The sequence below is a fragment of the Eleutherodactylus coqui genome, chromosome 6, assembly GCF_035609145.1.
Source record: "Eleutherodactylus coqui strain aEleCoq1 chromosome 6, aEleCoq1.hap1, whole genome shotgun sequence".
Taxonomy (NCBI): Eukaryota; Metazoa; Chordata; class Amphibia; order Anura; family Eleutherodactylidae; genus Eleutherodactylus; species Eleutherodactylus coqui.
The window spans coordinates 137,414,577-137,442,216 of NC_089842.1; the positions used below are offsets into that span (position 1 = coordinate 137,414,577).

The window sequence follows — 27,640 nt, forward strand, 5'->3', positions numbered from 1 at the left end:
CACTAAAAGAGAATTCATAGTGGGTTCAAATTTGGAAATGTTCTGAAAAACAAACCTGAAAAGGTAAACATCAAAGCAACAAGAAAAATAATATTCAAATAAAAAAAAAAATAAACAAACTAAAGCGTCTCTTAAAGATGCAGGTAGTCTGAAAATAAGAATGTTGAGTGTAAAAACTGAACTCTCACTTTAATTGCTTTTAATATATTTACAAGGTTTTTGTTTTTTTTCGTCTGAAAATCCGATCATGTTCCAAAATAGTTTTTTCTTCTAACACAAAGTAAAAAGCAAAACACATCAATACTTTAAATAAATCACAGAACTGCAAACGTGTGGATTCTTGTGGCTATAAAAACACCCATGTGGAAGGTGATGGAGATAGTCTTGCACCCCAAATAAAAGAATGGCAATGATATTTAACATCATTTAATGAATATAAAACATTTTAAAGATTGCATAGAAAGGCTGCAGTCAAATATTTCAAAAAATCCATTTCCGAGTATTGTTTTTGCCAAAAATACATAATATCTGCGAGTGATTAACATACCGTTGACGTTTTGGTTTACCCTCTTTTTTTAACACCTGTAGTTTGCAGAAAAAGGGAAAGGCAAAAACTTCATATTTGATTGTACTACCAAAGGAAGAGAAGGCCCTAGTTATATCGGCTAACAAAGCTGTAATCAACATTTAAAAAAGAGAAAGGGTTGGGGAACATTTTTTTTTCCTAAATCCTTACATCTCTAGCAAAAAACTAGGATGTGCCTTCAGAAATCAAAGTTACAATTAGAAAATCGACTAAATGGAATTCTAATTTCAAAGTGTCTCATTAGATTCTTAAGGCCCGAACTGTAAGGACTGACACACTGAAGTCCAGTCTCTTTAAGAAAGTATCAGCCAGCTTAATAGTAATTTTCTTCTTTTAGGAATCCTTCCTTTAGCATTTCTCGAGGAGTGGTGGAGATGAAAAGCAGCTCCCGTTCAGTTTTGTGTCATTCCGCCCTGGAGTTTATACTTAAGTGATACACATCTTAGTAATTCCTCTCCTCACAACGGAAAGTGATACACTGCAGAAGAGGACAGTGTGTGCTTTGTCTTCTTATGCTGGTAAGCTGAGTTTCTTTCCCTTTAGGACTAGAATTAGAAAGAAAAAAAAAGAAATTTAAATTCTATTTTGTACGGTCAAACAGCAAAATAGCAGCAAAAGTCCTCTGCTGATAAGTACCTTATAGATGAATGGGGATGCCAGACAAACCTTATATTTTTACAGCCCTGAAAAGTTACATTTGTAGCTGTCAAAGCTAAGCTGGTGAATATCCATGGCTCAGTCTCATGACCGGTATGCTGGAAATTGCATGATCACCGAGACAGCAGCACAGCCAAATGTTTTATTGATTAGACCATGCCCAATTAATTAGGTAAGAAAGAACAAAAAAAAAATATCTGTCTTCCTTGTAAGGTATCCAGATATCTCTCACAGTTGGCAACAAAACACAGCTGCATAGTCCAATGTGTTGCATCTCAAAACCTATGATACACTTTCATTATGGTGGAAATTTAAAGCCCAGGCCTGCTGATGTATATGGTCCTCAAGAGGTTACATCTCGGCACTTTTTGGTAATGATGATGCTACCTAGCGAAGGTTAAGCTAATGCATGAATGAGGCAAGCAGTCGGCTCTAGTAGGCAGATGGTTTTTCTTGTAGTGACAAATCTCAATTAATGGATTCATGTAGTAGATAAAAGAATTTACACAACTGCAAGAATATCTGGGTGTCCCAAGAGACCATCTCTTTCACCTCCCTCCTTCTTTTATTCCTATGTATGGTTGTGATTCAACTGGCTGCAGCGGAAGCCTCCCCCACTAGAGATGAGCGAGCGTACTTGCTAAGGCAAACTACTCGAGCGAGTAGTGCCTTATGCGAGTACCTGCCCGCTCGTCTCAAAAGATTCGGGTGTCGGCGGGGGAGAGCGGTGAGTTGTGGGAGTGAGCAGGGGGGAAAGAGTGAGAGAGAGAGATCTCCCCGCTCTTCCCCGCCGGCACCCGAATCTTTTGAGACGAGCGGGCAGGTACTCGCATAAGGCACTACTCGCTCAAGTAGTTTGCCTTAGCGAGTACGCTCGCTAATCTCTATCCCCCACTAAATGCAATAGGAGACCAGGCATGTTCAAGAGGACTTGTCACTGAATAGAATCAGTGGGACTAGCTGCATGGTTCTGCTGTTGTGGTCCAGCTTACTGTATCTTTATTTTCTTTTCCCGCTCACCTCCACTTGCCTAGACAGGCTCTTCTTTGGTTTAGCTCTTAGCACTCTCAATTTGTCAAGTGGGCAGTCCCCTTCAATTACTCTCAATGGGTGATGCTGAACTGTCAATCAAGTCTGGTGTCACCCGCTGAGAGTAAAGGCCCTTTTATGAGTGTTGGACAAACGATGCCAGACACTTGTCCCCCGTGTATCCTCACTCCCGTACTGTTACAGAGAACCGAGTATTGCTGGATCACTCACAGAGCGGCCAGAAGAGAGGCGGGGCGGCTGGAAGAGAGTTCTCTCCCTCGCCTCTCCCGTCTCCATTTACTGTAAGCAGCGGCCGTTTAGTACTGAACAGCTGCTATTTACACTGAATGATGTTCATTCTGATTTTAAGCATGCTTAAAACTGAACAATTCTCATTCATTTAGTTTCTGCATGCTTTTACACGGGACGATTATCGTTCCAAGCCCCGTGGGAGTCCAGTGTTTTGAACAATCAGAATGATAATCACCCTGTGTAAAAGCGCCTTAAATGGTGGAGACTCTCCACTTGACACATTGGGAGCCCAGGAAACCGTACCTAAGGAGAGCTTGTCCAGGCAAAGGGGAGATGAGCATGAAAGAAAATGGGGAGTAAGTGGAGCCATGCAACCTCGCTGATTATACCCAGTGATAGATCCTCTTTAAGGCCTTCCCGTTAGTGAAAACCCATCTGCCTCAGCCAACTTGAAAATTAAAGGAATCAGAAGGGAATTAACACTAGTGTTCTCTACAAGACTTTCAGGAGCATGCAGAAAATCTTGCAGTGTGTTTACTTCTATGATGCATTTCCATATTTCTTTAACATGAAGTCTCACAATGCGGAGTACACCAGATACAACACTGGACAAAGTGTTTAATTCGGAAGATCAAGAGTGGCAGCTTTAATTCCACAGATATACTCCATATTTCCTCCTCACCTTTGGTAATGTATAGATAAAAGAAGTCGCAGTACAAGATCGTCTGTACAATTCCTGCTACTATTGCAATGAGATCAAAGAAGCCTTCAAACTGGTAGCGCCAAATCCAGTTAAAAAGATAGAGGGTACGATAGACTCCCAAAGCAAAGAGATAATGGCTGGTAATGGTCTCGGCTTCCCCAGTCTTGCTGACCATAAACAGTTGGGGCAGAATTGCAACAGACTCCAAGTAGATAGAAAATGTCCACAAAATCTGTGAAATAAATAAATTATAAATTAATAGTAAATAGTAGACGATATTGAATCTATCTAAATGATGAGCTTTACGGGTATAATCGTTACATTGTTTACTGTCCATGGAAAATTGACAACAGATAAAGATGGCATGGTTATTTAAGTCTCTCCTTATAATATATATATTTTTCTTCTCTCTTAGGCCACCTGCACATGGCAGAACTGGATTCCGAAAGCAGGAGCCCACGGCCGGCGACCCTGTGTACCTGCTTTCTTTCATTTTCATCTGTACTGCAGATGGTTTGCACGGCTCTCCATCACACATGCGCAGTACAGATTTTTTTGATCATAATCCCCCTTTTCCTTCTCTCCTCCAGGCTGTACAAATTCTGTTCTTTAAGTCTTTTCTGAAAAGTTTTGTAATTGAGACCTTCCACCATTTTTGTAGCCAGTCTTTGGACTCATTCTATTTTATCAGGTGTCTTTCTGTAGATGAGGTCTCCAGAAATATATAAAGTACTGCAGATGTGGTCTCACCAGTGATCTATACAGCTGGATCACAATCTCCCTCTTTCCACTGGTTATACCTCCAACTATACAGCTGAGCATCCTACTTGCTCTCTTTGCTGCCTGACTGCAGTGAGGACCCAGAACCCGTAAATCCTTCTATTCCGAAGTCCTGGATAACACAGAACAGCTGATATGATACTCAGTCTGAGGATTTCTTCTCCCAAAGTGCAGTATTTTACATCTGGAAATATTGGACTGCAGTTTTTATTGTTTTGACCATTTATCCAATAAAGCTAAACTCTTTCTCCATGATCAAGACAGCACCAGTACCATCAGCCCTATTATGCACTTTTGTGTCATCAGCAAGCAGAAAAACCCAACCAAAACAGTCTTAAACGGATTTATTAAATCAAGTTACCATCTGCATTAAAATGCTGATCCTGCGCCATTTTCCACGTAGAAGCAGATATTGGTCCCAGCACAATATCGGACTGCACCGCATATATGAAACCAGTGAACTTGTATTAAACGCACTATCAATTTTGGGCAATGCCTTTCTATATGCATTGCAAACGACATATGAAGGTTAGAGATCATGTTCCCAACTTCCACGTAGAGTGCAACATGTAACTAATGCCTATTAGTGGAGAGTGACTGTGCATGCTTGGCCTGCTCTTCACAAGCTCAGCTTGTTCTTGGTATCAGTGACAGACCCAGAGGCTAGATCCTGCAAGATTAGTGTCTCATAACATGTCATATAAAACGCTTCCCTTGTTATATCTAATAGATACTCACTTTTGTTTACCAGAGGGTGAATCTATTGTACTTTAGGAAACCGATCGTCATCATTTCTAGTCCCAGAATCCCCAGAAATAATACCATATGCTTCTTGATTTACAGTATAAAGTGACGGGCAATCAGAAATGATTTTTTTCTTCAACGTTGCCTAATAAGAGCTTGTTTGTAGAACAAGTTATATTTTTCAATGGTTCAACGTAATGTGCCATGTAAAGTAAAGAAAAACTTTTAAAAGTTTTAAAAATGAGATGAATTGGAAAAGAAATGCAATTGCACCTTTTCTGGGTAGGTTTTTTCCTCGCATACGTGGCACAGTAAAAAGGACATGCTGACTTTATTCTATGGGTAAGTAAGATTTTGATTATACTAAACTTACATTTTTTTGTTACACTACCTTTAAAAAAGTATAATTTTTTTCCTTAAAAATAAAAACCACTGTTTTCTGTTGCCATATTCTGATACCCATAACTTTTTTATTTTTCTGTCGATGGGACTGTGTGAGGACTCGATTTTTTTGCGGGGTATATATGACTTTTCGCTTGCTTTCTATTCAATTTTTTCTTGGATACAGATTGACCAAGAAAAAAAGCACAATTTTGGAATTGTGTATTTTTTTCCTACAGCATTCACTATATGATAAATAATGCAATATTTTAATAGTCTGGACTTAAGTAGACACTGTAATACCAAATATGTTCATTTTTTACAGTAATAATGGGTAGCAAGTTTTTTTTGGTAACTTTTAATATTTAAAAAACAAATAAAATCTATACAGGGTGTTCCCATCTAGGCTTTCCATGGTAGAGATGGAAAAACCTGGTGCTCTTTCCCAACCCCCTGTCAGAAAAAGCCGGGCACCATCTCCGAAGCTCACAGTGAAGTGAATTGGAATTACGAAGACCGTATAGTGAGCTATGCTACGCTGTTTCCATAGCAGCTATTAAATTCAATAAAAGATATGGAAACCCCTCTTTACTAGAGATGAGCGAACGTACTCGTCCGAGCTTGATATTCGTGCGAATATTAGGGTGTTCGGGATGCTCATTACTCGTAACGAGCACCACGCGGTGTTCCGGTTACTTTCAGTTTCCTCTCTGAGACGTTAACGCGCTTTTCTGGCCAATTGAAAGACAGGGAAGGCATCACAACTTCCCCCTGTGACGTTCAAGCCCTATACCACGCCCCTGCTGTGAGTGGCTGGGGCGATCAGATGTCACCCGAGTATAAAAGTCGGCCCCTCCCGCGGCTCGCCTCAGATGTCTTGTGAGTTAGCTGAGGGAAAGTGCTGTTGGTGCCGGAGCTGCTATAGGGAGAGTGTTAGGAGTGAGTGTAGGCTTCAAGAACCCCAACGGTCCTTCTCAGGGCCACATCTATCCGTGTGCAGTACTATGGAGGGTGCTGTTAGCAGTGTTGCACAAATTTTTTTTTTTCAAAATCGGCAGTCTGCAGAGCATTGCGCCCTGCAGTAATAGTCCAGGGATAGAAGTGGTGGTTAGGCAGGGAGAGTGTTAGGAGTGAGTGTAGGCTTCAAGAACCCCAACGGTCCTTCTTAGGGCCACATCTATCCGTGTGCAGTACTGTGCAGGCTGCTGTTAGCAGTGTTGCATATTTTTTTCTTTTCAAAATCGGCTGTCTGCAGAGCATTGCGCCTTGCAGTAATACTACAGGGAGAGAATTGTGTAGGCAGGGCCAGAAGACATATATTATTGATTGAATATAGTCAGTGGGCCCTCCGTTTCCAAAAAAGGGAAAAATTGTATTTGTCCTGCAGTCTTGCGCCAATTTATTTCCTGCCTGGGAAAAGTCTCCGCTGTGCTGCACTTCATATAACTGCATTTCTGTGCAACACATATCTTATCTGATTGAATATAGTCAGTGGGCCCTCCGTTTCCCAAAAAGGGAAACATTCTATTTGTCCTGCAGGCTTGCGCCAATTTATTTCCTGCCTGGGAAAAGTCTCCGCTGTGCTGCACTTCATATAACTGCATTTCTGTGCAACACATATCTTATCTGATTGAATATAGTCAGTGGGCCCTCCGTTTCCCAAAAAGGGAAACATTCTATTTGTCCTGCAGGCTTGCGCCAATTTATTTCCTGCCTGGGAAAAGTAACCGCTGTGCTGCACTTCATATAACTGCATTTCTGTGCAACACATATCTTATCTGATTGAATATAGTCAGTGGGCCCTCCGTTTCCCAAAAAGGGAAACATTCTATTTGTCCTGCAGGCTTGCGCCAATTTATTTCCTGCCTGGGAAAATTAACCGCTGTGCTGCACTTCATATAACTGCATTTCTGTGCAACACATATCTTATCTGATTGAATATAGTCAGTGGGCCCTCCGTTTCCCAAAAAGGGAAACATTCTATTTGTCCTGCAGGCTTGCGCCAATTTATTTGCTGCCTGTGAAAAGTAACTGCTCTGCTGCACTTCATATAACTGCATTTCTGTGCAACACATATCTTATCTGATTGAATATAGTCAGTGGGCCTTTTCTTTTTAAAAAAAGGGAAACATTCTATGTGCCCTGCCTCTGTCAGTCCTCAGCGTTCTGTGTACGTGTGTGGTGGGTGGAGATAGTAAACAAATCATACGCAGCCAGCTACGTTTAACAGCAGGCTTGCGCCAATTTATTTCCTGCCTGGGAAATCAAATCACTGCTAATACACCATGCTGAGGGGTAGGGGTAGGCCTATAGGACGTGGACGCGGGCGAGGACGCGGAGGCCCAAGTCAGGGTGTGGGCACAGGCCGAGCCAGTGCGGTGGCCAGCGGTAGAGGCAGGGCCAGACCGAATAATCCACCAACTGTTTCCCAGGTGTGCAACCTTTGTCGCGCCAAGATCAGCTGGGGAGGCACCACCACCAGCATGCGCAGGCATATGATGGCCAAGCACCCCACAAGGTGGGACGATGCCCGTTCACCGCCTCCGGTTTGCACCACTGCCTCTCCCCCTGTGCCCCAACCTGCCACTGAGATCCAACCCCTCTCTGAGGACACAGGCACTACCGTCTCCTGGCCTGCACCCACACCCTCACCTCCGCTGTCCTCGGCCCCATCCAGCAATGTCTCTCAGCGTAGCGTCCAGACGTCGCTAGCGCCACAGTTTGAGCGCAAGCGCAAGTACGACGCCACGCACCCGCACGCTCAAGCGTTAAACGTGCACATAGCCAAATTGATCAGCCTAGAGATGCTGCCGTATAGGCTTGTGGAAACGGAGGCTTTCAAAAGCATGATGGCGGCGGTGGCCCCGCGCTACTCGGTTCCCAGTCGCCACTACTTTTCCCGATGTGCCGTCCCAGGCCTGCACGACCACGTCTCCCGCAACATTGTACGTGCCCTCACCAACGCGGTTACTGCCAAAGTCCACTTAACAACAGACACGTGGACAAGCACAGGCGGGCAGGGCCACTATATCTCCCTGACGGCACATTGGGTGAATTTAGTGGAGGCTGGGACAGAGTCAGAGCCTGGGACCGCTCACGTCCTACCCACCCCCCGAATTGCGTGCCCCAGCTCGGTGGTGGTATCTGCGGGGGTGTATGCTTCCTCCACTAAACCACCCTCCTCCTCCTCCTACGCAACCTCTGTCTCGCAATCAAGATGTGTCAGCAGCAGCACGTCGCCAGCAGTCGGTGTCACGCGGCGTGGCAGCACAGCGGTGGGCAAGCGTCAGCAGGCCGTGCTGAAACTACTCAGCTTAGGAGAGAAGAGGCACACGGCCCACGAACTGCTGCAGGGTCTGACAGAGCAGACCGACCGCTGGCTTGCGCCGCTGAGCCTCCAACCGGGCATGGTCGTGTGTGACAACGGCCGTAAGCTGGTGGCGGCTCTGCAGCTCGGCAGCCTCACGCACGTGCCATGCCTGGCCCATGTGTTTAATTTGGTGGTTCATCGCTTTCTGAAAAGCTACCCCCACTTGTCATACCTGCTCGGAAAGGTGCGCCGGATCTGCGCACATTTCCGCAAATCACACACGCACGCTGCCACCCTGCGGACCCTGCAACATCGGTTTAATCTGCCAGTGCACCGACTGCTGTGCGACGTGCCCACACAGTGGAACTCTACGCTCCACATGTTGGCCAGACTCTATGAGCAGCGTAGAGCTATAGTGAAATACCAACTCCAACTTGCGCGGCGCAGTGGGAGTCAGCCTCCTCAATTATTTACATAAGAGTGAGCCTGGTTGGCAGCCATCTGCCAGGTCCTTGGAAAATTTGAGGAGTCTACCCAGGTGGTGATCGGCGATGCTGCAATCATTAGCGTCACCATTCCTCTGCTATGCATCTTGAGAAGTTCCCTGCAAAGCATAAAGGCAGACGCTTTGCGCTCGGAAACAGAGCCGGGGGAAGACAGTATGTCGCTGGATAGTCAGAGCACCCTCCTGTCTATATCTCAGCGCGTTCAGGAGGAGGAGGAGGAGCATGAGGAGGATGAGGAGGAGGGGGAAGAGACAGCTTGGCCCACTGCTGACGGTACCCATGCTGCTTGCCTGTCATCCTTTCAGCGTGTATGGCCTGAGGAGGAGGAAGAGGAGGAGGAGGAGGATCCTGAAAGTGATCTTCCTAGTGAAGACAGCCATGTGTTGCGTACAGGTACCCTGGCACACATGGCTGACTTCATGTTAGGATGCCTTTCTCGTGACCCTCGCGTTACACGCATTCTGGCCACTACGGATTACTGGGTGTACACACTGCTCGATCCACGGTATAAGGAGAGCCTTTGCACTCTCATTCCCGAAGAGGAAAGGGGTTCAAGAATGATGCTATACCACAGGGCGCTGGTGGACAAACTGATGGTAAACTTCCCATCTGACAGCGCTAGTGGCAGAAGGCGCAGTTCCGAGGGCCAGGTAGCAGGGGAGGCGCAGAGATCAGGCAGCATGTACAGCGCAGGCAGGGGAACATTCTCCAAGGCCTTTGCCAGCTTTATGGCTCCCCAGCAAGACTGTGTCACCGCTCCCCAGTCAAGGCTGAGTCGGTGGGAGCACTGTAAAAGGATGGTGAGGGAGTACGTAGCCGATCGCACGACCGTCCTCCGTGACGCCTCTGCCACCTACAACTACTGGGTGTCGAAGCTGGACACGTGGCCTGAACTCGCGCTGTATGCCCTGGAGGTGCTTGCTTGTCCTGCGGCTAGCGTCTTGTCAGAGAGTGTGTTTAGTGTGGCTGGGGGAATCATCACGGATAAGCGTACCCACCTGTCAACCGACAGTGCCGACAGGCTTACACTCATCAAGATGAACAAAGCCTGGATTTCCCCAGACTTCTCTTCTGCACCAGCGGACAGCAGAGATAGCTAAGCAATACGTAGGCTGCACCCGCGGATGGAAGCATCGTTCTCTCTCACCATCCAAAACGGGGACATTTCTGCTTCATCAATCTGTGTATAATATTCCTCCTCCTCCTCCTCCTGCTCCCCCTCCTGAAACCTCACGTAATCACGACGAACGGGCAATTTTTCTTAGGGCCACAAGGCTCACTCATATAATTTTTCTAAACAATTTTTATACGTTTCAATGTTCTTAAAAGCGTTGAAACTTTAACTTGAACCAATTTTTCGTTAAACTGGGCTGCCTCCAGGCCTAGTTACCACTTAAGCCACATTAACCAAAGCGATTAATGGGTTTCACCTGCCCTCTTGGTTGGCCATGGCCAATTTTTTGGATGTACATTAGTACTGTTGATACAGCAATTTTTGTGGGCCCTCGCTACAGTGTAATCAAATGAATTTTTAGCCCACCTGCATTACAGCTGACGTTACATCCGCTGTGTTGGGCAATGCAATGGGATATATTTATGTACCGCCGGTGGCTTCCTGGCACCCACCCATGCTGTGGGTCCACAGAGAATTATAAATGCATCTGTTTCCACATCTAAAGAACCCCAGTCAGACTGGGGCATGCAGTGTGGGCCGAAGCCCACCTGCATTAAGCACGACATTGCTACCTCAGCTGTGTTGGGCAATGCAATGGAATATTTTTATGTACCGCCGGTGGGTTCCAGGGAGCCACCCATGCTGTGGGTCCACAGGGAATTATAAATGCATCTGTTTCCACTTCTAAAGAACCCCAGTCTGACTGGGGCATGCAGTGTGGGCCGAAGCCCACCTGCATTAAGCACGACATTACTACCTCAGCTGTGTTGGGCAATGCAATGGGATATTTTTATGTACCGCCGGTGGGTTCCAGGGAGCCACGCATGCTGTGGGTCCACAGGGACTTCACAATAGGGAGTTGTACCTGCCTGTGTCTATGAATTAAAAACCGCGGTCTGACTGGGGCATGCAGACACCTTGACAGAATGAATAGTGTGTGGCACATAGGTTCCCCATTGCTATGCCCACGTGTGCAGCTCCTGATGGCGGTGGCACAGGATTTTATTTCTCATTGCTTCTGTACAGCATTGTGGGCTGTCGCCCCGCCCCTTTTAAAGAGGGTCGCTGCCTAGCCGTGCCAACCCTCTGCAGTGTGTGCCTGCTTTTCGTCTGGCAGACGCACTTATAAATAGACATGAGTGTGGCGTGGCATGAGGGCAGCTGAAGGCTGGGCAGGGACAGTTTGGTGTGCGCTGTGGACACTGGTCGTGGGGGGGGGGGGGTTGGTCAGCATGTAACCCAGGAGAAGTGGCAGCGGAGTGTCATGCAGGCAGTGATTGTGCTTTGTTGGAGGTAGTGTGGTGCTTACCTAAGGTATGCATTGCTAATGAGGGCTTTTCAGAAGTAAAAGTTGTTGGGGGGGGGGGGGGGGGCCCACTCTTGCCGGTATTGTGGCTTAATAGTGGGACCTGTGAACTTGAGATGCAGCCCAACATGTAGCCCCTCGCCTGCCCTATCCGTTGCTGTGTCGTTCCCATCACTTTCTTGAATTGCCCAGATTTTCACACATGAAAACCTTAGCGAGCATCGGCGAAATACAAAAATGCTCGGGTCGCCCATTGACTTCAATGGGGTTCGTTACTCGAAACGAACCCTCGAGCATCGCGAAAATTTCGTCCCGAGTAACGAGCACCCGAGCATTTTGGTGCTCGCTCATCTCTACTCTTTACCCTTTCCATAGGCTCCAACTGGGTGGTTGGTAACCTAAGCAATGATTTTCCATCTCTGCCATGAAAAGCACAGATGAGAAAACCTCTGACGTATTTTCTTTTATTTTTTGAAGTCCTACTAGGGGACTTGAGCTTTTGAGCAACCAATTGCTTGTGCAATATACTGCAATAATCAGTATTGCAGAATATTGTACTTTTAACAGTAAGTCTAAGTAGGATGAAATTCATGCCAGCCCTGGAATAAGTCTCTTCCATGCAAACCCTGTGTATATCTGCTGTACATGTACATGTTGCAAAGTGTTAAAGCAATGGAATACCAAGTATTCAAAAGAAGGAGAGCGACAGCATCAGTGGGTGCAGAGAAGTGAACAGCTTTATTCTTCCATGCCAAAGATAAACAGCTACGTGTCAAGCTCGACAAAGACCCACAGGGTCGAAATGCAGCTGTTTATCTTTGGCATGGAAGAATAAAGCTGTTCCCTACTCTGCACCCACTTATGCTGCCACTCTTCTTATTTTGGATCTAACCTGGGAACGGTGGTTCAAGTTCTTTGGTCACTGTGTCATTACTCCAGTCCTACCCAATTTGGGTCTAGTTGTGTGCTGCTGGTAAGCCATCCTTATCTAAACTACATGGAATACCAGGTATTGTGATTAGAGATGAGCGAACGTGCTCGTTTAGGACAATTACTCGATCGAGCATCGCTTTTTTCGAGTAATTGCCTACTCAGACGGAAAGATTCGGGGGGCGGCGGGGTGGAGCGGGGGGTAGACCTTTTACTGCAAAAGTACAATGAATAAAGAAAATGAGCAGTGGGAGGAGACTGCTGGGTAAACCCCACTAGGCACCCATAACAGTGAAGAAGTCTAGAAACAATATATTTTCCTTACCTCTAGAGGAGTGAAATCGTGATTAACAAGAAAGGCCAAAATAGCTGTGGGAACAATAAGGAACTCCACTCGGAAAGTATCGTGGTTCCCATCATAGGTAGCTTTGAATTTGTTGTAGATCATCCACACTGTGGCATACGAACTTGCAACATATACAAGCTGAGAAAGGAAAAGTTTTCATTAGTATGAAGTAAAGAAAAGCAAAAATATCATAACGTTTTGGTAGCATTTAATCTATATGACTTTTTTCTTTTAAGTATGGGAAAATACATAAAACAGCAATTTTGTGGCGTTCACTGTTAACCCCTTGGAGAAGAGGCAACTTTTCATTTTTGTTTTCCTCCCTGTGACAATTACTTAATTCTATGGGTCAGAACGATTATGGAGGTATCAGATTTATATAGCTTTTTTGTATCTATTATAAATATCTTTTTAAGAGAAGAGAAGATTAAAATTCCTTTCGGCCGCCCTCTTCTGACAACCATACTTTACTTTTTTTTTTTTTAGTTTTTTTTTTTTTTTTCAATCTTTAGTTTCTATTGGTACCATTTCGGGGTTAATATGACTTTTTGATCGCTTTTATAAAATTTTGTCTTGGACACAGGGAGACTGACAAAACGTAATTCTGGAGTTGTGTATTCTCTTTTTTTGGAGAGCATTCAATATGCGAGAAAAATAATGCAATCCATACTATTATAAATGCAAAAGTAACTGTTTGTTACCTTTTCACGGCTAAACCACTGAAGCGATTTTGACGAAATGTGGCAGGGAGATAGCTTGCATCTTGAAAATTTAGAAAGTTCTCTAGGAAGCGCGACAAGACAGATTTGGTGATGCGTAGGCGCACCTCCACTCTGCCGTGCGGCAAGGCAGAGGGGAAAGGGGCGCACATCATTAGCTAGGCCTACACAAACGGGCAGACACGTGAGAGAAGACGTTGTTGCCGCATGTATGCGATTATTAAGCTAGCAGGGATACCCTGCGTTGCCCAGGATTAAATCTTGAATGAAATACATGGATTGAGACTTTGAAGAAAATGTGTCCCGGGCCACGCCGGGTATCCCTGATAGTATGTTAATAGATCAGACTTTTATGGACACAGTCATACCAAATATATGTTAAAAATAAGTGTTGGAAGAAATATTTAACTGTTTTTAAACTTTTTTTTTTAGTCCCCACAGGGAACTAGTGGTAGTTAGATCATTTAGACAATATCTTGCAATACTATTTGTAGCTCTGAGGATCTTCACAAGGCCCAGGTTGCCATTGCAAATGCACAGCCCCTCGTGATCTTATTGTGAGAGCCATTTAAATGCCACGGTCAATGCGGTCTACATATACTGTAGGTGGGAGGTTGCCATGGTGTTACAATTAGAAGAGAGGGCATCATTTAATTGTTCGGCTTAAGATACATGTGAAGATATGACCAGTATATGTTCTGTAGGTTTTTATAAAATCTATTTAGTTGAAAAATCACATTTTAATTAATTAATTAATTTAATTCTTGTGTGCCTTCTTTCTTTAAATCATTTATTTCACTTACATTTTCTTAACTTTTGCTGTCAACTATTGGTTTCCAATAGAGAGCTTAGGCGTTTACAGCATATACTTATACATTGAGCTCCCTCTACTGGTGGTTGCAGGCAGACGGAATTGTATCAGAAAATTACAGATGTAGCAACATTTAATGTAATGTTAATAATTAACTGCAACAACTCATCCTGTCCCCATAGAAACAATTACAAATCTATAGAAAAAGGTCTGTGCCACATTTTATTTGACGAATTAGGTGTGGTTAAACTTTGCTATATCTGTATATACACTGTGGGTTTGGAGTTCGATATTAAAAAAATAAAGCTCCGACCAGTATAAAGCCTTAACCCTTTCCAATCCGATTTGTATCCTGGCGTCCTAGAGGGCTTACTCCTTTTCTGCCGTTATACAACGGCGCTATATGCTGGCTAAAGCCAGTACTGCATGAGGTGACACGTTGGATAGGCTCCGACAGCAGAGAGGCTGGCAATATACAGTAAGAGAACCCTGACGGATGTCTTCCAACATCGGAGCTGTACAGCCTTAAATCATAATGTCTTCAGAGGTCAGACAGTGGATTGGAAAGGGTTAAATGGTCACTAATGTTGCAAAGCTTTTATGCTGGCCAGTGTGACAACTAGGAAAACTGCTATTTACTTTACCTAAAATTATGTTTTTGTGCCAAAAAATTATTCTCTTGTGCTGGCCGCTGGGGGTCTTCTTACCTCCCAGCTTTCTTCATAGGATGTGGAGGATGGGGATGAGTCATCACGCTATAACTGTTAGGGCTCATTCACATGGGCAGATTTATGCAGCATATTACGCATGTAATATGTAATGCTGAAACCCTATTGATTTGCATTGGGGTATTCAGACCTGCGTTTTTCAGGGCCCTTATTACGGCCCATTGAAGTCAATGGAATTGCATAAATATGCATGATGCTTGCATATTTACTGTGTTTTTGCAAAGGAAGATAAGAGAAATCTATTGGACCGCCTTGCAGGGTTTTTGGTGCCCTTAAATACACAGTGATTATGTGCACAAAAAACCACAAGAAGGTTAAAATACACATTGAGGCCTTAGTCAGACGGGCGTTTTTCGCGCGATTTGCGCATGCGATTCGCGCATATATAGAACCAATGGTTCGCTATGGTATCGGTCACATGTCCGCTTTTTATGCGGATATGCGATAAATTATAGGACACGACGATTCGCAGATTGCGCCTACCTGCGTTCGGCGTTTTATGTGCGCACCAAAATCATTTACTGCAGCTAGCTGCGTTTTTTTCGCAGGCCAGTCTAAGTTTCATGCGCATTTTGATGCGCACGGCGATTTTTCTCCGGTCAGACGGGCGTTTTGCTGCGACGATTAACGCGGCTAGGTGCAGATTTTTCCCGCGATTTTTCGCCCCTGGTCACGCGATTTGCGCATGCGCATCCGTCATGCGATCCGCAAATCGCGCGAAAAACCGCCCGTCTGACTAAGGCCTGAATGTGCAGAGTTTTAGTCCATGAATGAGCCCTTAGGTTGTATTTACACAGGCGAGTGCAATATAGGTCAGTGAAAATCTGTCCTACATTATACTTGTTTAACCTGCGATTTTCCTACCAGTGTGATGCATTTTGGCATTTAAACATGCGTTTTATACATGTACGAGGGGTGGGGAAGAAATTGCATATGCTTCCAATAGTTATAATGTTAAAAAAAAATGGATTGCACTCAAATGCAAAGTGCGATTTTTTTTTTTCAGGCTTCCATAGGAAATGAGTAATTCTTGAATAGGAATAGTCCAAAGATAGGATATGCTTGGATTTTTCTATCTCGGACTCTTGGTCTGAGAGAAACATTGCAAGTGTACATGAACCCATTGCAATCAATGGGTTGGTTCTTTTCCTGTGCGATTTCTATCCATATCTCAACCGGACTAAACTGGCATGGAAATATCATTTGTGCAAGTACACCCTCATGTGAACTGTATAGGGGGAGGGAGAGACACATAGAGGCATGGGGTAAGAGCTTATGGCGAGGTGACTGCTGCTATTCACATGTACTATTCTCAGTAATGCTGTACATTCCTACACGATAATATTATGCCTCTGTGTGTTACAGACAGTTAGAGAGCAGAATCTGCAGTTGTCTGTGTATAGTCTATAGAACACAGCACAGCAGCAGGCTCCTCCCACTAGTCCTGAGAGAACTGATAATCCAAAAAATACACCCTGCACAGAAAAAACTACAAGTCGTATAACACCCAGAAATAGTGCTCTGTCTTATGTACACACACATAGCAGCTTAATCTGAAAAGTCGTCTGAAAAGTTGGGCACATTTTCATTAAAGATTTATTTAAAAATAATGAAACACCTTGGCTAAGCCCCACAGCTCATATCCCTAATGCCGCTTCAGAGGAATGGGCAAGTATATGCCGGTGTGTGACATCACCAGCTGTAACTGACTGCCGGTTACTAGGCTGTCCTGGCATCGCATTCTAATGGGGTAAGAAGTGGAAGTCCAAAAGTCATGGAAAGATCATGCTTAATTAGATCAGTCATTGCCTTACAGATGGACTTTCGCATGGAAAATCGGCAATGTGGGAACATACCCTGACCCTCACATAAGGAAATATATATTTATTCTAAAGTGATTTGTGCAAAGCGACAGATGTTCTAACGACAGCTGGAGGATTTGGTAATACATACCTTCATAGAGGTATTGTAGAAGGAGATGTAGTTAGTGAACAGGTCTAAGTATCGAGTGGTGAATACAACCGCAAAGAGGATCTGGCTCTTCCCAGAGATGCCTAGAAGAAAGAAGTGAATATGATAAACGCTGCATTGTGATTTACTACATTTTGTGTACAAAGAAACAGAATCTCATGCATGTGTATGGGAATCCTTATTCTCCTCTACCTGTTTGTTCTACAAAGCGAGTAACATCCTCCCTGCTTTGCAGATCTCACACATTATTCTCTTCGCCCTATGCAGCCTATTTTATCAGAGTCGGGATGACTGTTTTGCGCGCTTTTGTGGTTTCTCAAGGCAAAAGAAAAAAAAATGTAAATGTTTCTGACACTTTCATGTTCCAGAACATTTCTTTAATATCTGAAATAAAATGCAACAACCTGTTCGTCAATATAAATTTCAATTAAGACTCCTTGAGAATAGCTTCTTACTATGCGACCGAGGATAGTCCGATCCTCCTTATCAAAGCAGCTTTAGCGGTAATATCCCAGGAGCCTCCTTTACCGCTGCCTCTTGAATACGACTCTCATAGTTAATGGCTTCTGCAGCAGAAATCATTATTCTGTGCATGTCACAACTCACACATTTTCATTTACGCTGATGTGTAGCCAAGTATGACAGGATGCATGTAAGCGAATGCTTATTGGTGTGATCAATATAGTCTTGGAAATACAAGACGGGAGATAATAACATCACCCACTGCAATTTACAAAAGGAGAGAAGAAGAAGGATTCCCATCTCAGAAGGGTGCGATAACTCCATAGCTTTATGATAGGTGGGGATCGAACTCTGCGGCGGGGGTGCAACAATGAATCACCGTTTTTTGCCTGCACAGCCATCGGGAGGGTAACAATTTCTCCTTAAGGGGGCCATCTAAAGGTGTAGGGAGATCATGTAATACTCCTCTGGGAAATTTGGTAAGTAAATAGTAGATGGTACAATACCTCTGCAGCACCACCTATTAGAAGGCAGCTTTCCTACAAGTCAATGATGGATCTTTTAACAGGCCTTGTAACATGACTGGGAATATAAGCCAAATCCAGAGTACATGGCTACTGAAGAGGACTATGGCTTTGATATACGTAAAGGCCTGTTAAAAGGTTGGACATTGACTCATAGGAGAGCTACCATCTAGTAAGTGACACTGCTGAAGCATTGCAACATCTCCCATTTGCATGACTGCACTGGCGTACCTGTTTTTGCAGGTCAGAAGGGGTATCATCACTCCTTAAAGGGGTTGTCCCACGCCGAAACGTTTTTTTTTTTTTTATTCAATAGGCCCCCCCCGTTCGGCGCGAGACAAACCCAATGCATAGGTTAAAAAAAAACAAACCGTTTAGTACTTACCCGAATCCCCGCGCTGCGGCGACTTCTTACTTACCTTACCAAGATGGCCGCCGGGATCTTCACCCACGATGCACCGCGGGTCTTCTCCCATGGTGCACCGTGGGCTCTGTGCGGTCCATTGCCGATTCCAGCCTCCTGATTGGCTGGAATCGGCACACGTGACGGGGCAGAGCTACGAGGACCAGCTCTCCGGCACGAGCGGCCCCATTCACCAGGGAGAAGACCGGACTGCGCAAGCGCGTCTAATCGGGCGATTAGACGCTGAAATTAGACGGCACCATGGAGACGAGGACGCTAGCAACGGAACAGGTAAGTGAATAACTTCTGTATGGCTCATAATTAATGCACAATGTACATTACAAAGTGCATTAATATGGCCATACAGAAGTGTATAACCCCACTTGCTTTCGCGGGACAACCCCTTTAAGGAGAGCACTTAGAAAGTGAGTGAGGAGACTTACAAGGCCATGCATGCTCCTCTGGGATATATATGTGCATAAGTCAATCAGTGTTACAAGGATCTGTATAAAAGGTCGGACACTGATTTGCAGAAATGCTGCCATCCAATAGGTGGCGCTGCAGAGGTATTGTTCCATCTTCCTTATTTGCATATTACCCAGAGAAGCATGCATGACCTTATAAGTCTCCTCATTCACCTTCTAGGTACTCTCCTTAATCGATTGAAACAAAGTGACTGGTGAGCGACTTCCCTGGCTGTGTGGACATTCTACCTTCTTCTGCCACCCCATTCGGTTAGAGGAGGTGGTGGGGAGCGCACACCTCAGGCTGGGTTCCCATACGGTGTATTGCTGGCGGAAATCTCGCAGTTTGGCCACAGCAAAAAAACGCGAGATTTCCACGGGGAAAGCGCTGCTTCAAAACCCGCGGCACAACGCCGCAGGTTTTGGAGCGGCTTGGCCGCACGCTTTTCTGTTGCATTTCCGGTTTCTCTTGCTGCGAACAATCACATTTTCCTCTACTGGCTAACACCGTACCAAACTTTTTTCATTACCCTTAATTATAACATGAGCATGTCACATCAGAACACTAGTTAAATACCAAAGAACACACACACACCCTCCTTCCACCTATGCAATTAGCCAAAACAAGTATATACTCCTGCATCATTAATGACATACACACAGAACATAAAACAACAAATTGTAATAATTCGGGACTTTTCAAAAAAATTCCCAAGAGCAGGGAATAGACTAAAATACAAAAAAACATAAGCCGTATTTAGCTGTAAAATGTCCCACCGCTCCAGTACAGCTGCCCATTTCCAGAAGTTCCAGCAGCGGTCAGGTGCCATTCATCTTTTATGTGACTGCTGCAGCCAATCACTGGCCTGTGTGCATGAACACCACATGACTACTAAGGTCAGCCATTGGCTGCAGCAGTCACGTGAATGATGAAATGCAGTTTCCACCTTGAGCCAGCAAGGAATGCTGGGAGGTTTTAAGTGGTGCTCTAGTGATGATTTAGCTGCGTCTCCAAGACTAATGTAGGAAAGTTGTTGGGTATCGTGCATTTGTTTGGCAACTTGCTGCCAACACTACATTATCTGCTGCCGACTGCACGTTTTCAGTGAGAGATGCAGCTACACACATCAAGAGAGTGAAAAGTTAATACTAGAAGGCAGCAGAGTGAATGCAGCTCTGAAGTACATGCTGCAACTTTAAGGCCAGGTTCAGACACAGTCTGCATTTGGACTGTGTTTTGCAGACTGTAATACAGAGCTAACGTATATGTATTCACGTGGCCGGATTTTCCACGCCTGGTTTTGAAAAATGCAGCATGACCTATTTTTGTATTTTTTTGCCTCCTTATGGATATTATATTTTTAATAGGCAAAAAAGGATCAGTATTTAAAATAAAACCAAACAGCTTGTTTGCCTTACAATACGCTTGTCTGAAACTGACCTAGCAGTGTGGAACGTGGATCGGGTCAGAGGAGCCAGGGGACTGAAACAACTCCGTCATGGGCGAAATTAAACTTAAAGGGGTTGTCCCGCCATAGCAAGTGGGGTTAAGCACTTCTGTATGGCCATATTAATGCACTTTGTAATATACATCGTGCATTAAATATGAGCCATACAGAAGTTATATACTTACCCCCTCCGGTGTTGGCGTCCCCGTCTCCATGGCGCCGACCGAAGCCTTCTTCTGCCTGGATTAGACGCGCTTTCACTGTCTGCTTCTTCACACAGGTCTTCTGCGCATGCACAGAAGACCTCTGCGGCGCGAGCACGCCGGAGCGGGACAGAAGAGGGCAGACTGCACAAGCGCGTCTAATTCAGGCACAAGAAGGCTTTGGTCGGTGCCATGGAGACGGGGACGCCAACACCGGAGGGGGTAAGTATATAACTTCTGTATGGCTCATATTTAATGCACGATATATATTACAAAGTGCATTTAAATAACCATACAGAACTGCTTAACCCCACTTGCTTTCGCGGGACAACCCCTTTAAGCCTTGAAAATAGATAACTGGGGGACTTACATTTTTAGTTAGGCTGGTTTCACATCTATGTTTGAACCTCTGCTCGGAGCTTCCGCTGTCGATCTGGCACAAAATACCCAATATAAAGGTTGTATCGCACATCACGAAAACTGCATTCTCGTGCGATGCAATGCAACACAAAGGAGGCTCCATAGGGAAACATAGGCTACATTGCAAATCATGGCTGTATAAAGCATGCCGCGATTTTATATACAAAACATGTGAAGAACCCATTGGAAAGCATGGGATTCATATACATACGATTTGTAGCATTGTCACATTGCGAGAAAATCACGTGATTGTGTTGCCTGTGTGAAAGCGGCCTTACAGAACTACAGACAGTGCAGTTTAGGTTACAAGATGTGATTGTTCTCAGTGAGAGAAACCAAGTAATCTTGTAGATATGACACCTTTTAATGGCTAACAAAAATACATGATGTTATAGCGAGCTTTCAAACCTACTCAGGGTTCTTTCTCAGGCTTAATGGAATAGCAGAAAAAAACTGCATTTTTTCTTGTGCATTTCCGTGTGGAAATGATTTGGATATTCCACAGATTTTACACTTCGCAATGCAAAGGGTGAAATCGGTGGCGAATATCTGCAGTATAAATAATCATGCTACAGATTAAGGCCCAATGTCCACGGGCGGATTTGATTTGCAAAATCCGTGTGTGATCCGCAGTTCAAGCCGCCCATAGAGAAGCATGGGGCGTTCGCACTTCATGCAACACCTGCGGATTTGATTGTAAATGATTATCACGGCTCTGACTCCATTCATCTCTATGGGAGCTTAGAATTCGCAGTGCATTTGCAAATACATTTAAATTCACTGCGTATTTAAAGGTTAAAATCAATAAGGGAGGTAGGGAAAAGGCTGGGAGGTGGGGTTGCAAATTTTTTTCACGCGGTTGAACAGCGGGGAAAAAAAAAACGTAATCCGCGATCTTCCACAAGCAACAAAAAATCCCTCTAACGACAACCCGCAGTGAATCCGCTGCAAATATCTGCATGAAAAATCCGTGTGTGCCGCGGACACAAGGCCTTAAAATAAGCACCGCAGGTCAATTTATGCTGTGCTGTTCCTCAGCATGTGAATGAGATTTCCTGAAATCTCATCCACATTGCTTAGGCCTCCTTCCCACGGATGGATTTCCGCCGCGTAATTCGCGGCGAAAATCCGCTGCATTGCCCGCAGCTATTAGGTTCTATTGAACCTAATAGCTCAGGGCTCACTGTGCGGAATTCCGCACCGTGAAATCTCCCGTCCTCACCCGTGGCAGGCTCTATTTGCTGCGGGTGTACGCGCGGACGGTTTCCATTGCAGTCAATGTAAGCCATCCGTTCACGCTATCTTCCGCTGTAGCACAGCGGAAGATAGCGTGAAACCGCCTCTCCGACCTACCGCCGGCGCGTCATATGACACGGCTGTCCGCGTCATGTGACACGGTGGGCGTGTCATGTGACGTGGCCGGCGTGTCACATGACGCTGCAGCGCATCACGCCGCAGCGTCATGCGTGAGCGAGGACGCCGGATCCGCAGGTAAGTTTGGGGGGTGTCTGGGGGGCGCCGTGACGGGCTCCGCCGCGGTCACGGCCGTGTGCAGCCGGCCTTATACTGTGAAACGCTGAACAGCTTTAGGGCAGCTTACTGTCACATCAGACAAAGGAGGCGCATGCATTGTCAAGAAGAATCAAGCATCGAGAAGGAGTTGCCGGAATTGAATGAAACATAAAGGCCTCCAGCACACAACAGGGTCGGATCCGGCATGCGGGATCCAACCCGGTGCCCGGCCGGTGACCCTGCTCACCTGTCTGGATTCTTCTTTACCTGTACTGCGGAAGCGCCGGCCAGCGGGCATGTGCAGTACAGTAAAGCCGCACCGTCGCTAGGTGATGACGCGGATCCTGAGACCCTTTTGCAGTGCTCACTGCGGAAGGGCAGCGGGACAGACAGGTTCCATTGACTTCAATAGCAGCCGTTGGTGTGGAAAACCACACAGAATGGAGCATGCTGCCATGAGCAGAAATTTAAGCTCGTATGCAGGAAGCAGCGGGTCTCCGTAGGAGGCTATGGCCGGTATTTGCAGCGGAATCCAGGGGCAGCCGCCGGCCCCAGATTCTGCAAATCAAATCTGCCTGTATGCAGGGGCCTTTAATGTAGAATTGTAATGCTGATGTAAGTAAGTGATTACAATAGCAGAGCAAAATGATGATGCGGAAAACTGAACACTTGAAGGGAGGCTCTAGTACCCTGTTATACTGCCTCTAGCTTGGATACAAGATGTGATACAGGCGGACATGGAGGCTCTAGTACCCTGTTTTACCGCCTCTAGCTTGGATGTAAAATGTAATATGGGGGGCATGGAGTTGGATGTAAAATGTAATATGGGGGGCATGGAGGCTCTAGTACCCTTTTGTACCAGCTCTAGCTTGGATACAGAAGGGCATGGACGCTCTAGTACCCTGTTGTACCGCCTATAGCTTGGATGTAAAATGTAATATGGGGGGCATGGAGGCTCTAGTACCCTGTTGTACCAGCTCTAGCTTGGATACAAGATGTGATACAGGCGGACATGGAGGCTCTAGTACCCTGTTGTACCGCCTTTAGCTTGGATACAAGATGTGATACAGGCGGACATGGAGGCTCTAGTACCCTGTTGTACCGCCTCTAGCTTGGATACAAGATGTGATACAGGCGGACATGGAGGCTCTAGTACCCAGTTGTCCCGCCCCTAGCTTGGCTACAAGATGTGACAGAGGAGGGCATGGAGGCTCTAGTACCCTGCTGTACCGCCTCTAGCTTGTATACAAGATGTGATATGGGTGGGCATGGAGGCTCTAGTACCCTGTTGTACCACCTCTAGCTTGTATACAAGATGTGATACGGGTGGGCATGGAGGCTCTAGTACTTTGTTGTACCACCTCTAGCTTGTATACAAGATGTGATACGGGTGGGCATGGAGGCTCTAGCACCCTGTTGTGCCACCTCTAGCTTGGATACAAAATGTAATACAGGCGGCATGCATACATACAGGTTTTATATGGTATCCTGCAGCATATTGGTCTACATTTGCTGTAGCTGAGCCTATAGAGCATGTAAACGTGTAGGCTGTCGAAGTTGGCGTCCTAGAAGGTCCCATACATGTTCTATTGGAAATAAATTTGGAGACAGTAGACCACAGAAGTGTGACAATGATGTGGAGATATTTCTGTAACACCCTTGCTGTGTGCGGCTGAGCATTATCCTGATAGAAGCCACCATGAGAGAAACCCATGTGGCTGCAGGATGTCCTGAACATATCGCTGAGCTGTCATTGTCCCTCGTACCACTACTAGGGGTGACCGACTGTTGTGATGGTCTGGGGGCCATAGCAGACACCAGCAGTGGGGGCAGTGTGTCTCTCCACAATAAAGGCAGGATTGAGGCGCTCACCCCGAGGTCTCCAGACATGAACACGGCTGTTGTCAGTGTCCAAACTAAACCTGGATTTGTCACTGAAGACAATCTGCTTCTACTCCATAGCAGTCCAGTTTTGACATTCATGATATCCGCTGCAAACGGAGGAGTGGGTGGATGTCAAAGGCAGTACATGTAATGGGCACCGTGAGACCAAATACCCTTTCACCAAGTGCCTGGAAATGGTTCAGACAGAGACAGTGGTAGCGCCCCCTGTCTCTAGCTGGTGGACAATGAAACAATTGGAGCTGCTCGTGCTTGTCGGGCGATCAGACCATTCTCTTTACTGGTGGTCTGTCGAGGGCGTCCTGTGTGCGTACCACTCATACCAACACCTTCTAACAGTCTGGTCAGAACATCCCAGGTGGTGGGCAATTTGTCAATACGACCATCCAGCTTCTTGCATTCCAATAATGCGCTTCCTATCTAAGTCTTGTTAACTGGGTGAAATCTCTTTGGTTGCGTCGTAGAGGCGTCTAGTGGTCAACAAGATCTACACAAGCGGAAGAAGAGGTCACTACACACAAGGAACCTCTGAGAGCCTTTTTATAGGCCAAGGGTGGAACCAGTTTTAGGGCCTCAGGTAGCAAGACCGTTCATCTAATCACCACAACTCTCATCATTTGTATATCTGCTGAGATGTAACTGCATGCCGTGTTTTGTAGCAAAACGACAACTCCTTCTAGGGGCGCGATTTATTTATTTTACAAAGTTTGTATAAGGGCTCCTGCACACCGGCAATAAATCCGTGCAAGACTTGTGCGTTGCGAGACGCACAAATATGAACCCCATTCTTTTGAATGGGTTCATTCACATTTGCAACGTTTTCCTGCATGGCACGGCAATGTGATGCAGGAAACAAATCGCAGCATGTTCTTTCTTTTGGCGATATCATGCATTGGTTGCAATGGGGCCGGCAGCAGCAGCGTTGTCTCCATTGAAACCAATGAGAAAATATCACGATCCCTTGCTGTGGCTGTGACAGCTACAGCAGGGGATTCCTCCAGCGATTTTCTTCCATAGATTTCAATTGGGCCGGCGCTGCTGCTGCCAGAACTACCGGAAGCAATAGGAGAACATAGTGATCTCCTGCCGCAGCGGTGATGAAGGGAACCCCCGCCAATGAAAACACCTCGCATCCACGGGTTTCCTCGTTTTCAATGGGGCTGGCGGGTTCCTGCGGTGAGACAGTTGTGTATATAATTCACAAGCCAGCTGCAGGCCTTGGTAGTAAGCACTCATACGTACCAATGAAGGTGCCTTTACACGGGGCGATTATTGGGCAAATGATCACATGAAAGAGCAGATTCAAATAATAGTTGTTGTAACCAAAGGGTGACGGCGATCAGTGGCCGGTTTCAGTCTCACAACAAAGAGCTGCTGGTTGATCAAAAGTCACTGATGTAAAATTACAGTCATTCGTATTTGAATGACTTGTGAGAGAATTTGCATGCAAGCCCTACGCCCAAAAAAGCCCTGGCTACATTAAAAAATAAAACCAATACATTACCAAACAGTTGCTGTCTGCTCCGCCGCAGTTCCGCGGCACTTGTCTGTAGTCTTCAGCCAGCGCTTCCTGGTCAGGGGGGTTTAAAAATCCTGCCTCCAGGAAGTGCTGGCTCTGATTGGTTCTCGAGTGCTGCGGCTCAGCCAATCACTTCAGCGCTTGATGAACCAATCGCAGCCATCACATTGAATAGCTGTGACTGGTTCATCGAGCGCTGCAGTGATTGGTTCATCGAGCGCTGTAGATCAGCCAATCACTGCAGCACTCAATGAACCAATCACAGCCATCGCATTGAATGGCTGTGATTGGTTCATCGAGTGCTGCAGTGATTGGTTCACAGAACCAATCAGAGCCAGCACTTCCTGGAGGCGGGGTTTTGAACCTCTAAACAAGTGCCGTGGAACTGCTGGAGGAGAAGTGCGGCCGAGTGGACAGCGCCTCTTATGGTTTTTTTTTTTTTAATGCAACTAGGGCTTATTTCAGGGACAAACGGTAGGACTTCCTCCTGTAAAAGTTGCATTGCACAAAAACCACAATTTCGTGCAAGGCTCCATAGGGAAACATGGGCTACAAAACTTTGCAAATTGTGGCTGCATAGAGCATGCTGCTATTGTGCCGGAACCCATTGGAAAGCACGGGCTTCACATACATGTGATATGTAGCGCTGTGGCATCGCGAGATCGTGTGATTTTGTCGCTTCTGTGGAAGCAGCCTAAGAATGTGATCACACGGGCGGCTCTTGTTTATAACGGAAACCACGATGCTGTGAAGGATCAGAAGACGTGTCCAAACATTAGACGGACTTGATTGGCTTAGAGCGTAGCAGAACTTTTAACCAACTTTTGACTTGTCAGAGGGAAATGTCAAAACTTGATCAGCTGTGGTCCGGCTACAGAGATCCTCGCTGAATGCTAGAACAGGGGGCTGTGGCGCTCACCTGCGCCCCTCTGACGGTCTTCGCTGCTTGTTGGAGGCAGATCTAGAAGACGTTTGTAGACTTTCTGGGTTCGTCTTCAGCTGCTGAGAGGAGCAGCAGACAGAGGAGACAACTGAAGGGGCGCAGTACTGGGGGACGGTCAGCGAGGGTCTCTGAAGCCGGACCACCACTCATCAAAACTTTTGCCATTTCTCTTTGACATATCAAAAGTTTGTTAAAAGTTCTAATCATTACAATACCTCTCCCGGATTAGATAACACTAGTTCTGCGTACTGCGCTATTCTGACAAACCGCCGAAGCGTAAACATAATACAAGACCGCGTTCAGACATGGCGGATCAGTCAGCACCATAGTTGTGAATGTACGGCACATACAGGTCAGTATCAGGCCGGCACTGTACTCTGAAGGCAGCCATCAGCAGTCACCCCCATCATCTCACAGAGCACAACCCCCATCATAGCCCGCACTGCATTGTGGGAGTTGTGGTACCCCCTCCAGAAGAAGCAGGGGGTGCCGGCTGTACAAGGGTGCCGCAAACACCTGCAGCCGCCGCCCTCCATGCACTCATCTGCCGGGAGCGGGCCTCCACGTCATCACACCCCGCCGCCGGTTGTGTCGTCTGCACTGCGGCTTACCGGCACACGAGCGGGACTTCCATATCTTCAGCAGCAAGATGAGGATGGCGGACAGGTGGGAGATGTCCCCCAGGAACCTGAAGATGTTCATGGCGGCCGGGCCGAGCTGTGGAGCCGGAGGAGGCTGTGCTGTGTGCTAGGCCGGGAGTGGGAGGAGGGAGATTCCGGCAGGAGGGAGGGAGCCGCACAGGAACCAGGAACTGCGCGGTACAACCGGGAGCGCCGCAGGCCGCCGGTCTCACACAGACGCTGTTCCTACTCCTCCGCTGTGCCGAGGGGTCTGCAGTCACACGGGC

General features: G+C 46.1%; 1 protein-coding gene across 1 annotated transcript; it reads right to left on the minus strand.

Moving 5' to 3' along the window:
* Window positions 1–410: 410 nt before the first annotated feature.
* Window positions 411–27,514, minus strand: KDELR1 (KDEL endoplasmic reticulum protein retention receptor 1). Its single transcript, XM_066607727.1, has 5 exons — window positions 27,345–27,514; window positions 16,916–17,016; window positions 12,684–12,842; window positions 3,207–3,459; window positions 411–1,131 (listed from the first exon to the last, which is right to left on the minus strand). Exons 1-5 carry the CDS (start codon window positions 27,433–27,435, stop codon window positions 1,097–1,099), a joined length of 639 nt encoding a protein of 212 aa, XP_066463824.1. The 5' UTR covers window positions 27,436–27,514; the 3' UTR covers window positions 411–1,096.
* Between the last annotated feature and the right edge of the window lie 126 nt (window positions 27,515–27,640).